Below are 13,644 nucleotides of genomic sequence, written 5' to 3'. Positions count from 1 at the left end.
TATATATATATATATATATATATATATAAAAAATAGTAATGTCTGATTCATTCTACTATCTTTCCTATTTCCATTCCTCTTCCCTTCCCTTCATTCCCTTTTGTCTAATCCAAAAATACTTCTGTTCTTCCCCAATTCACCCCTTATTGTGAGCTAGCATCCACAAATTAGAGAAAACATTCAGCCTTTGTTTTTTTGGGGGGTAGGGGAGGTTGGCTTATTTCACTTAGCATAATATTCTCCAGTTGCATCCATTTACTGGAAAATGATATAATTTTATTCTTTTTATGTTTGAGTAATATTCCATGTGTATACATTTTCTTTATCCATTCATCTGTTGAATGGCAGTTGGGTTGGTTCCATACTTTAACCATTGTGAATTGAACTATTAACATTGATGTGGCTGTGTCACTGTAGTATGCTGATTTTAAGTCCTTTGGGTATTAACTGAGGAGGGGGATAACTGGTTCAAATGGTGGTTCCATTCCAAATTTTCTAAGGAAAACTGCTTTCCATAGTGGTTGCACCAATTTGCAGTCCCCACCAGCAATGTTTGAGTGTACCTTTTTTCCACACATTCAGCCAACATTTATTGTAGCTTGTATTCTTTTTTTTATATTTATTCTAATTTGTTATACATGATGGCAGAATGCAATTCATTTCATATTACACATATAGAGCACAAATTTTCAATTCACTGATTGTACACAAAGTATTTTCACACCATTTCTGTCTTCCTACATGTCTAACTTATTCCACCATCATTTCTACCCCCTTGCCCAGTCCCTTCCCTTCCATCCTCTTTGCCCTATCTAAAGTTCCTCCATTCCTCCCATGCTCCACCTCCATTGCCATTATGAGTCAGCATCGTCATATCCGAGAAAACATTCCGCCTTTGGTTTTGTGGGATTGGCTAACTTCACTTAGCATTATATTCTCTAGCTCTATCCATTTACCTGCAAATGCCATGATTTTATTTTCTTTTAATGCTGAGAAATGTTCCATTGTGTATATATACCAAAGTTTCCCTATCCATTCATCTACTGAAGGGCATCTGGGTTGGTTCCACAGTTAGCTATTGTGAATTGTGCTGCTATAAACATTGATATGGCTGTGTCCCTATAGTATGCAGTTTTTCAGTCCTTTGGTTAAAAACTAAGGAATGGGATGGCTAGGTCAAATGGTGGTTCCATTACCAGTTTTCTAAGGAATCTCCATATTGCTTTCCATATTGGCTGCACCAATTTGCAGTCCCACCAGCAATGTATGAATGTGCCTTTTTCCCCACATCCTTGCAAATTATTGTTGCTTGTATTCTTGATAATTGCCATTCTGACTGAAGTGAGATGAAATCTCAGTATAGTTTTAATTTGCATTCTCTAACTGCTAGAGTTGAACAATTTTTATATATTTGTTGACTATTCATGTTTCTTCTGTGAAGTGTCTGTTCAGTTTATTTGCCCATTTATTGATTGAGTTTTTTTGTTTTTTTGGTGTTAAGATTTTTGAGTTCTTTATATATTCTGGAGATTAGTGCTCTATTTGAGGTGCAGGTGGCAAAGTTTTCTTGCATTCTGTAGGCTCCCTCTTCTCATCTTAATTGTTTCCTCTGCTGTGAAGAAGCTTTTTAGTTCAATTCCATCCTATTTGTCAATTCTTCATTTTATTTCTTGCACTTTAAATATGGATTGTTAATTTTTCATTAACAGATACAATACTATTTTATTTGGGTATTAGAAAATAGTTGCTCTAGCTTACAAACTTTAATAATAACAGATAACTGACATTGTTTGCTGGCTTGTATATGAAATGACTGGAATGCTCAAGCATTCCCAGTGATAGTGTAGTCAACCAGTTTGGAAACCAGTCTGACAGTTTTTCATAAAGTCAAATACACACCAACACATGATCCAGAAATTCCAGTCATAAACTGGAAATTACCCTATGTAGACTAAGTAAATTCCATATTTACCTATCAGAATGAAAGGACATATTCACAAAAAAAATATTTATAGCAACTTTATTTATAATATCCCCTAAATGGAAACAATCCAAATACTCTCAATAGGTTACTGTATAAACAAATTGTGATCTAGTGAGACAATGGACTACTTTCAGCAATAAAAAAGGGAGTAAAATACTGATAAAAAGTAGCAGCTTAGATGAATCTCAGAAGTACTAAGCAGAGTGAAAGAAGTCGATTGTGAAAGAAGTGGATCATGAAAGAGTGCAGAGATATTTTTAAAACCTGAATTACTTTGACTTTCTTTCTTTTAAATCTAGAATGGTCAGTTGGAGTGTGTACGCTGGATGGTGAGTGAAACAGAAGCTATTGCCGAACTGAGTTGTTCCAAGGATTTTCCAAGCCTTATTCATTATGCAGGCTGCTATGGCCAGGTATGGAGTTTTTAAGTTATCTTCCCTTTATGCACCATATAATTGACTTGTTTTCTTTTTATTTGTTCATCAAAATCCAAACATAAAATATTCAAAATATATTCATTGATTTTTAAGCAATGATAGTAATTGTAGCATTTTTTAATGAAAAAATAAAAACTTTTAAACAACCTGTTAACCCAAGAATAGCATGTTGGATAAATAATAAAGCTATATTCATATGATGGAATTCTCATATGAAATTTCCTCTCGTGTGTATAACTAATTATGTAACATTAATTAAAATGTATGATACAGAACTGTTCCCATAATTTGGTGCCAACTCTGAAATTTGAAGAGACAGAAAGAGAAATAGAAAGTAAAACCAGAAAAAAAAACTATGGTACAACATATTTGTAGTCATTATTGCAGAGATAGAACTATAAGTGGCTCTTTTTTGTTCAATATTTTCAGATTTTTATAATAAGTACATTTAACATTTACCAAAAGTTAAAATGCTATACTTTATTAAACCCACATTTGGAAGGAAAATCTTTGTAAGACATTAATCAAGGAAGTCTGCTCAAGTAAAGATGAGCACACTAACTAGTTACAACTAATTTCTGTTAGGAAATCCCAGCATGAGTAATTGATATACCCAGATCAGAATCCAGTATATAGAGTGAAAAATTTTTAAAAAACCTATCTTCCCTTAAGGGAGATGAGTATAAATTATCTTGTAACAACATTGGAACCACAAAATACCAATTTCAGTCTTAAAAATAATAAAGTCAGCAACTGCATTAAAATAGATTTAATCACATTTGCGGCAAAGAAAATCGCCTCTCATGCATATAACTATATCCCTTTGACTTCATAAACTTTCCCAGTGGCAGTAAATTGTGGTATTGTCAATAAGAGATTATGATTTTTCAAACATAATAGTCCCAAATTCAAAAAATAGACTGAAGAATATTGTCACAGTCTTTTTTTTTTAACAGAAGGGGGTGATTAAACCCAGAGCCTTGCATATGCTAGGCAAGTACTCCACCACTGAGCTATGCCTCACCCTCTTTTTCATTTTATTTTGAGACATGGTTTTGCTAAGTTGCCCAGGCTGGTATTGAACTTTGAATCTTCCTGTTTCAGCCTCCTGAGTAGCTGGGATTGCAGGTGTGCACCACTGAGCCTGACCAGTCTTTCATTAGTTGGAGTCATGCTAGCTGATAGTTTTGTTATTTTTTTTAACTGATCATTTATTTTGTACCTTAGTAACTTCAATTAATACAGATACAAATGTATTTCAAACAATATAAATAAACTGTATGTATATAATTATATATTCAGAGGCATACACACACATAATGTTTCCTATGTGTGCCAGGCTCTATACTATTGGGTTTTGTATACATTATCTGGTTCTTAAAACAACTCTATGAGATGTTTTTAACCCCATTGTATAGATGAGGGGACTGAAGAAAGAAAGTTGAATGACTTATACATGGTCTAATGGCTAGAAAGAGAAAAGACTAGAGTTCTGCTCTGGTCCTCAGACTCCAGGGCCAGTTTCTATTTGTCCCCATCTGTGTAGAAAATTGGTACAGATTGTAACAGTGGCATTGATACAACTGAAGAAGACTTTTTTACATTTTGTCTAACAATAAATACACTGATATACAGAGTACTTCATTGCTCATTGAAGTGAGCAACTGTGCAAATTTATGAAATGGAGAAAGGATCAGGAAGAACATTTAAGACATGTAAAAGCCACTGTCTGAAATGTTTCAGTTACTCAGTTTTCTTCATGCATTTTACGGGCTAGTCCCCATCCACAATGTCCTAAAAACAACCAATAGTGATTGATAGGCATTGGCTTAGGTGGCCCTATTTTGCTTATAATGGCAAAAGGAAGAATAGAAATTTTAAATGCTCAGGAGGATTGATCACTGTTAATTTTTATAAATCACTTTCAGTATAAAACAGAATTTTATTAAATTGTGTGGGTAATTGTTTCATGTTCCTAAGTCCTTTTGCCTATAAAGCCTAACAAGGACTTTTAGACATCTGTGGCAGAGTTTACCAGAGTCAAGGAGGAAAAGATAGAGTTGTTCTGAGCCTCTCAGTGAATCTCAGATTCAGCATTCTTCATCTTGGGAAATGTTGCTCATATATACCAGTTTCTTTATTCACAGCAGGTTCCTCATAATTTTGAATCTGTTGGGATACCACAAAAGAAAGGGGCCTGTCTGAGACTGGCTGGGTAAAGTGTAGCTGAAGTAGAGGAAACTATGGAAGTTACTGACTTGTTGGAAGAGCTGTGTCGTTTGCTTTACTTTATTACCAATCTTTAGATTATTTCAAGCTGATAAGCATTTTTTTATTGACCTTAAGTAGAACTTTGAGGGTTGGGGGCGCAGCCGGGCAGCACCCTTAGGAGAGCATTCCTGCCCAAGTGGAAAATATAAAAGCCCTTTAGATCTGTGAATTCTGTCCAGCCGTCCTACATCCGCCACAGCCACTTATGTAACAGATAACCTGCAGAGACGCCTGAACTTGGAACCATGACAAGGCTAATATTTTCACAAGGAAGACTGTTATTGAACAGTTTTCTAATGAATTCAGCACATGCAAGTTTTTCTACATCAAGCAGGCACTTGAGTGTGTTCTGATTTTTGTTTCTTCAGTAAATATCTCTGGAAAAGATAGCACCAAGGAAAATTCCTCTCTCCGTTTATTTTAGTTGCCCTCTGCCCCTCATAGCGATTCTTAAAGAATGGGCTCCATTTGACTCCCAATTTGTGTCCTTTTTCTTGTAAAAATTACCTTTAAAGACTTCAGTACCACAGGGTAGCCAGCAGTTTTTAGTGGCCTCCTGGAGTGATAGATCTTTGGGTGATAGGAATTGATTTTCCTCTTCTTGACACTTGAAGTCTCAGAGGGTACAATTATTTCATTGCCTGATGGTGCCTAGCGGAACATGCCACGGGGAGCACCAAGGTGAAAGCCTGGGGAGACTGGGGGAACAAGCAGGTGTCCTTAGCCAGGCCTGCCTTGCCATCCCAGAAGAGGGATGTTGCTGCCAAAACAATTGAGTCACAACCATGTTGATTCGAAGCTCCTATTCAAAGCCCATGTAAGTTGGGCTCTTTTATTCAAACATGAAGGTTGCATCCAGGCTCTTCCAGCAGAGATTCCGACCTGCAGCTGCTTGGGGCATCAGCCTGTTCTGCATTGGTCACTGGCTCTCTGTGCCTTTCAACATCAAGCTTGTAATTCCTTGTTTCTGAATCATTTACATGCCATTTGGTCAGGACATCCTTCTACAAAAATTGCATCCCAACATCAAGCATTTACCAAGAGCACCTTTGCCTATGCTGTACTTATTCTCCATTTTAAAGGTTTTCCCTGAAACAGATACTTTCAAAGAGCACTTTCTGAAAAGGGAAAGGCTCAGCAATTCCTATGAATGCCCGTGCTTGAGCAGCAGTAGACCTGCCCGCAAGAGGGATGCTCCTGCAGGCTCTGTTCTTCTCGTTTCTCCCCAACTGACTTTAGAAAGGAGACTATTCCCTTGACATTATTATTCCATTGACTTTATTGTCTCACTGCCATGGTGCAGAAATAAGTAAACAACCTGAAAGTGCTGCCTACATTTTCAGATGAGAGAAAAATAGAAAAATCTTTGATTAGCATTGGCATCCATCTGCTCTGCAAATACTGATCTCAAAAAAACCCAACTGAGCCAGAACTCCACAGCCCACAGTCTGACAGGCAGTTAACAGTGATTTCTTTGACCCATGGGCCTGAAAAAGAGAGAATGTCCTTTAGATTTAAGGGCAGTGGAGGAATGAGTAGTTGTGCATGTTTGTGTTCATAGATAGAAAGCAGAGTCAAGAAAAGCATTGGTCCCTAACTCAAGCTGTCTGGGTTTAAATCCTAGTCACCAGTTACTAGCTGCATGGCCGTAGAAACATTCATTTACAGAAAATAAAGGAAAGAAGAAAAGGTCTCCCTGGACCTCACTTTCCTCATCTACTCCATATGGATAATAGATCCTTCCTTATAACATTGTTCAAAAGACTGAGTAAAAAACAAACATACTTCCCAATACAATGAAGGTACTAGATAAATATTGACAGTTGTGACTGTTATAATTTGTTATTTTATTGCTATCAGTATTATTTATTTACTTATTTCACCATAGCTAAAGAAATAAGAGAAACTTGCCAAAGAATTATTTGGGCCTCAACCTATTTAATCAATTTTTGCATGCACCTTTCCCCCCACAGTTTACCATCTCCAGATTCTACATTTACTTCAATAAATGACATTATGAAATTATGGCTGGCCGTTTTTCCCCTACATTTTAACTTCTCAAAAACTGGAATGAATCTTAAAATCAATGGCATGGTAGATTTGATGATCTATGGCTGCAAACAAAGCTGACTCTTTTCAGAACTTGTGATTGCACCACAAACTATTGAGATTTTATTGATACCAGCAATAAAACTGTGACATACTTTCAATTAAATTTTCTATTAGACTTTATCCAGCAAGTCTCATAAATTACATGTATTAATTGCCTCTTTAAACAACTTGCATTGCCTTTGGGAACACATAAAATACAATACTATATCAGGTTACCAAAAGATCAGAAAATCCCTAGAAAAGGAAATTGGTACATGAAGGAAGTTTTTAGTCAGTAGATGCAAGTTGAACAGAGAGATGCATGTGTGGGTGCAGGGATGAAATGTAAGTTGGAAAATCATTCTGTGAAATGGAAGTAATGCAGAGGGCCTTTTCATCTATGTGACAGCATTGGATGCTCTCTGAAAGTAATACAGGGAAATGAAAATCAAAGTTATATTGTTTCTTTAACTTCTCCTCCCTATAGACACAAACAGAGAGAGAAAGGGGGGAGATATGTTAAAGGGTTAAGGGGAGGTAGACACAATTTCCTATAGATAAAATACACATGTGCTTTAATAAGGAGAAAGTGGCCATATATATTTTGACCTTCTCATGAGGTATTGTTTAAATTGTGCATCTCACAGGTATGTTCCCCAGAACCCAAGCAGAATTCTCTGGTTTTACCAAAACTACAGATGCTAGCCACCTCTATGTCCATCTCAGAAATCCTAAATGAGAATGGTTAAAAGACCAGGCATATAATCAGCTAATTTCTTTTAGTAGTACTTCTCTGTGTGGTATAATGGGAAGGATTTTTATTTTTGTATACTGGCTAAGCCAACTGCCTATCTTCTTTGGAAAGTAAATTGTCCTATAAAAACACCAAACTAACTTGGAGTTGTTGGGCAAACACCTGACTTGTTCTGAACAATCAAAAATTGTTCTTCCTTTACGTAAGTCTTAAATTAGGTAAACTCTCTAATTGTCATTGTAAGAAAATAAGGGAGTTTATTATAACTATACAGACTGATCCTGGCTTGTAGAGCTCTCTGGAGCCAGGGAACTGTGTCTGGCTCACATGGACCTCGTGTGTCTCATTCTGCATGGTAACCAGGCTTCTGCAAAGAGCCCTAGATTCACCCCAGATTTCCACAACAGGAAAATTCCTAGTCTTATGAAATGCTGTATTCCACTGCCTACACCCACCCACTGCTAAAAGTCAGAATACTGTGATTTTAGTAAATGATGCTTTGGGCAGGTGGACTATCCAAATATAGTATCCACAATACTATATAATTGGGTCTGAAAAAAAAATAAGAAAATTTGCATGAAAAGAAGGTACAGATAATACATTGATAAATACCTTAAACTCCTTTGCACTAAATAATGAGCTGCTAGAAATCAGAGTACACAAAAATGTCCTCTCCCTCAGTTTTCTGATTTATAAAGTAGGACTGTTTGAACTGCATGATTCCCTAAAATTTCTTTCAGTCTATAGTTTTAAGAATCCATATTCTAATATTATGGAGCAAACCAAGTTACTGTGGCTTAAAAATGACCCACAGAAGAGGCTTATTTTGCATATGGTTGCGCCATCTTTTTTCACCAGTGAGGACACAGCAGGCCGCCCTCCTCATGCAGTATCCATATGTCTTAGCCATTGACTGTAGAATGGTTGGTTATGCCTTTTATCCTAAAGTACTTCTCATTGAGGTTCTCATTGATTTGTTTATTTGTTTTATGGTACTAGGGATTGAACCCAGTAGTACTCAACCACTGTGCTACATCCTAATCCCTTTTATTTTTATTTTGAGACAGGGCCTTACCAAGTCATCTAGGTTGGCCTCAAACTTGCAATCCTGGTTCACTGAGATTTTTTTAAGGAGTTAATATTACAGGGGCTGGGGATGTGGCTCAAGCGGTAGCGCACTCGCCTGGCACGCGTGCGGCCGGGGTTAAATCCTCAGCACCACATACAAAACAAAGATGTTGTGTCCGCTGAAAACTAAAAAATAAATTAAATATTAAAATTCTCTCTCTCTTTCTCTCTCTCTCTCTCAAAAAAAAAAAAGAAAATTACATAGTACAATCATCTGTTTCCAAGTAAAAGTAATGCAATATTTCTTTCCTACCCAATTAGGAAAGGTAAAGGAAGTGGTTTTACCTCATACATGTGGAAAAATTACCTGTTCTGGGCCAAAATGTCAGCTCCAACTTTCTCCAGGTTTGCATAGATAATATGTGAGCATATCAAAATATAAGCATATCAGAATATCCAAACTCTCTATATAACTCCCTACCTTCACCTTAGGGCTCTGCTCCTTCTTGGGGGATCCTTAAGGGTTTCACTTTCTACAGGGTCTGTCTGCTTTTGCAGCTAACACTCACCCTGCTTCCCCAGGTGCATTCTTGGGAGGCTGTAAGCAGTGATTACATTTTTCTCATCTTGTTCTTTAGGACTCCTTACTCCCTACTTGCTCATTTGGAAAAAGTGTGGTGCAAATGTTCAGTCTGTCCCTGATGTCTCAGATACCTTCATAAACAGCACCCTGTCCCCCAGCATAAGAGGTGAAACATTAAAGGAACTGGCTGTTTTTGTCCAACATTCCTTTAGCAGATTAGTTGGCATGTTTGGAAGATAAAGGCAAATTTAATCCAGGAAAGTATAAAAGTTCATGACCACTCTGAGCAAATAACTGGAAAAGAAATCCTTTAAAAGGCGAAGAAGAAAGAAGTTCAAGGCTATTTCAAACACATGATCATCTTTTTAAATGTCAAATTCCACCCACTAAACTTCATGCTGTTGTTTTTACCACTCTCATATTTTTTTTAACTTTATATTTAATTTTTCTATTTTAAAACAGTGAAATCCCATCCCCCTGCTTTCTCTGAAGGCCAAGCATAACACAAAAATACCACAAAACACTGGGTAAAATGCAAACAGATGGTGACGAAACAGACTGACTGCTCTACGATTTTGCCTTTGAAAGGTTTATGTTCAGAGCTTTTGGTCCCTTTCCTTTAACATGGAAGAAGAAAAAAAAACTTTGCCTTTAAAACACCACCAACAAGTGGTTTCTGGTTGTATTTCAGTGGGGTTATCTTGACAATTTAAGGTGTTATCTCTTTTTTGTAAGTCTGTTGATTTGCCAGAGGTATGGGATTAGGAGGCACAGTGTAAGAATTATAAATTTAAAAGTAAAAGCTAGCTATCTCAGTAGTCCAAGGTTTTATGAATGTACTTGAAACCCACAGGCAGTTTAACACAATAGCCAAAACATTGTCTTGAGAGCCTTGGAACCAAAAGACCTGATTCTAGTTCCAACCTTGGATCTGTCTAGCTGTGTGACTTTTAGGAAGTTCTTCAACTTTCTGTGAATTGTTCTCCCACCGGTAGAATAAGTAAATAAAACCAGAGCATTTCCAAGGTAACATCCTGCTCTTAGAATCCCCTTTGTGTTCCTCTTTCGTTCATTTTTGGTAAGAGATTTGTGGATTTTTCAGTTTGTACTGAGTGGAAATTTTCTTTTGGTACAGGTGAGTTTCCTTTACATACTCTTCACCAGTTAGAGTCTTGTTTTCCTCTGTCTTCATATGTGGCTTCTCTGCATGATATTCCAGTGATTCCTAGTGTTCTTGTGTTGACAGGAGAAGATTCTGTTGTGGCTTCTTCAGTTCATGCAAGAACAAGGTATCTCGCTGGATGAAGTGGACCAGGATGGCAACAGTGCTGTTCACGTCGCCTCACAGCACGGCTACCTCGGGTGCATCCAGGTATGCAGTGCTGCTGCTCTGCAGACAGGAAGGAGCTATCAAATAATTTTTTTAAAAAAATGGAAATTTTGCTCACTGGGAGAATGCCTGGATTAGTTCACCTTTGTTTTATGATGTAAATAAAGAATTATAATGTTACAGATTTTTATTTCTAAAAATCCACACACATGTAGGCACAAATAGCCCTAAGAGTTTCTCCTGGAGCATCAGAGGGTGTTGAAAGGGACTTGTACTGCTCTCTCAATAGTCCAAAGTAACATCACTATAAAGCCCTAATGCTGACTAAATAAAAAAATATATCCATGTTTTTGGACCCCTAACTAAACCTGAGCCTCTTTGAATGCATTTGAGAAGTTCAGCCCTACTTTAGAGAAAGGGGGAAAACACAGCACATTCTTGCTAGACTACTGCTCCCCTACTATGAAGAATCCTTCTAATACATTTCTGGAAAATCTGTCCTATTTTCCGCATACCTGGGGAGGAGAGATGCACTAATGAGGACAACAGAAGTCCACTTGAGAGACTAAAAATTCGTCGGTCTTGTAGGGCTTTTCCCCTTGTTCTGATCCTCTTGGACCTTAGGCAGGGCCTCGGTCGGCTAACCATTCCACCCAGAGGCCTCAAGCAGCCTCATGCTTTGAGCCCAGCATCCCTTCCAAATGTTCTTGTGTTCAATGTGTGAGATGATATTAAAAGACTGGGGAGCAGAGCCACAGGAGAAGGGAGGGAGGCTCTTCTGCCTGCTCCAGTCCATGTGAGGAGCCCTCCAGGAGCATGGGTTCCTGCAGAAAGAGGCAATGGTATCTCATCATGCCACAGAATACAGAGCTGCCCAAAGCTGAGTCACTTTCCACATGGCACTGAGAGCCATCCCAGAAGGTGGGGGGAGAATGCATGTGAAAACTGGATAGAACTTTCCACCTGGAAAATGTTGAAGGCCCTCAGGGACAGAAGAAAGAGAGAGGGTGACCTAAGGAGGAGGAGGAACAGGTGGGCGAGGAGCAGTAGTGTAGGGACAGCAAAGACTTTGGCAGACAAAGTTGAAGTTTAGGTTTGGCCTGAAATTTTATTTTTGACAATAAGTTATGGTTACCAGGATCAGGCCAATCAGACCATTCTTATCATTGAAAATGCCTGAACATTTGTGAATTTTTTTCCCCCCACATCTCAGGGAAAGGGAAATTGACAACACATGGTTGAAAGCCATGACTGGAGAAAGTATTTCCACCTCAGCGATTTCATACAGTTCAAAATGTGATGTTCTTGTAACATGTAACACATTTTCCACCTCTACAAAGCAGCACTCCTTTTGGATTATGTACGCATTATTCCCTTTATTGCAAACCCTGTGTGTTCATTTATTCAACAGGTACTTGTTGATGCCCTACTGTGTGCAGGTTAGGCTGTATTTGAAATAGAAAAGTAAGCAGTGAGAACCATTTACTCAAGAAAGTAGAGAGGACTCAGGAAATAATAGGAGACTACACAGAAAAACTTTGAATATAAAAAGGGGATTAATAATAAAAACAAAAGCAGAGATCCAGCAGAAAACTTACTATAGTTTGTACTCACATGAAACTGCTCTTTGAAGAATTGACTTGATAGGAAATAAAGTGTCTGAACATTTTCCCATTATTGTTGGCAAAACACACATCTTCTAATTTAAGGCATCAGACACCAGTTTATAAAAGGAATGGTAAGAAACTGGAAAGTATATAAAGGAAAGAAATTTAAATTCTTTCCAACATCTGCAAAAAGATTAAAGGAGTAGCATTATTTTTTGTGGCAAAAAGATAATTGAATGAACACTGAAAATCATATATTTCCCTTTCACAAGATACTCTAATGTTAAATAGTCTTGGAATAAACTTTTTATCAGCTTGTACTAATAACTGAAAGCCAAAGACATCCAGCTGCTATCACTAATTCTATGTAAGATGCTAGTTTGTTTGTTTTTTTAATAGGGGGAGGGGGTTCTGGGGATTGAACTCAGGGACACTCAACCACTGAACCACATCCCCAGTCCTGTTTTCTATTTTATTTAGAGAGAGGGTCTCACTGAGTTGCTTAGCACCTCGATTTTGCTGAGGCTGGCTTTGAACTCCCAATCTTCCTGCCTCAGCCTCCCGAGCCGCTGGAATTACAGGTGTGGGCCTATTTTTTTTTTTTTTTAACATGTGAAGGGAGGCTGTCAGTCCTTCCAGAGCATTCATCACTCCACTTAACACAAATGATGTTTTTGGCGCTAGATACGATGGATGTGGAAACTTGGATAACCTTGGTCTGTCCGCTGGATGTGAGATTTAAAAGAAAACGAGACTGAGAGAGTGAGCAAGGGACCTTATGCAGTGAGGAGGGGACTGCGGAAGGAAAACAGTGGAAAGAAAACTGCAGAGGTCAGAGTCCAGGGGAGTAATAACAGTGTGTGTTTATACTCAGTCTCCTGGAGAGCTCGATGCTGACAGGGTCTCTGGGACACCCCTTGAGGAAGGTGGCAATGGCTTTATAGTGATTTGACCTTTCATGGTGAGTGATCATAAACCAAAAGGAAAAAGAAGCTCCTTAATGCTCTTTGAGATTTAAGTAGCCTAAGAATTTAAATAGATGTATTGTGTGTGGGAAAAAACCATTACTACCAAAATAAATCTAAAGGTTTGCAATCGCACCATGAACTGTCAAAAAATATATCAGACTGTGGTGGTTAATTAATATTGATGTGACAACTTTTTTGTGTGGAGTCTAATGGCATCACAGTATAAATAGAAACTAAGAGAGCCGCCCCCTCCCCCTGCGCCAGCAAGGTAGACAGAACTGTGACCACCCACAGAGCAGGCCCAGCGGCCTGCTGAGGGGCAGAGCCGCCCCCCACCCCCCGCGCCTGCCAGGTAGGCGGAACTGTGACCACCAACAGAAAAGGCCCAGTGGCCCGCGGAGGGACAGAGCTTCCAATCACTCCTGCAAGGTAGGCGGGCCTGCGACCCACCGGCCGAAGAGGAGCAGCGGCCTGCTGAGAGGCAGAGCCGCCCCCTCCCCCTGCGCCGGCAAGGTAGAGGGAACTGTGACCACCCACAGAGCAGGCCCAGC

General features: G+C 38.5%; 1 protein-coding gene across 2 annotated transcripts in view; it reads left to right on the top strand.

The window, feature by feature from the left end:
* Positions 1-13,644, top strand: part of LOC107143175 (synuclein alpha interacting protein) — a 160,788-nt gene that overhangs the window by 122,291 nt on the left and 24,853 nt on the right. For both annotated transcript variants that reach the window (XM_048811848.1, XM_015486774.2), the window contains exons 6-7: positions 2,284-2,397; positions 10,435-10,560. In XM_048811848.1, coding sequence (XP_048667805.1) covers positions 2,284-2,397; positions 10,435-10,560 — 240 coding nt within the window. The remainder of the gene's footprint in view (positions 1-2,283; positions 2,398-10,434; positions 10,561-13,644) is intronic.

Source organism: Marmota marmota, unplaced genomic scaffold (assembly GCF_001458135.2).
Source record: "Marmota marmota marmota unplaced genomic scaffold, marMar, whole genome shotgun sequence".
Classification (NCBI taxonomy): Eukaryota; Metazoa; Chordata; class Mammalia; order Rodentia; family Sciuridae; genus Marmota; species Marmota marmota.
Note: the sequence above shows the minus strand (reverse complement) of the source record. Positions and strands in the feature narration are given on the sequence as shown.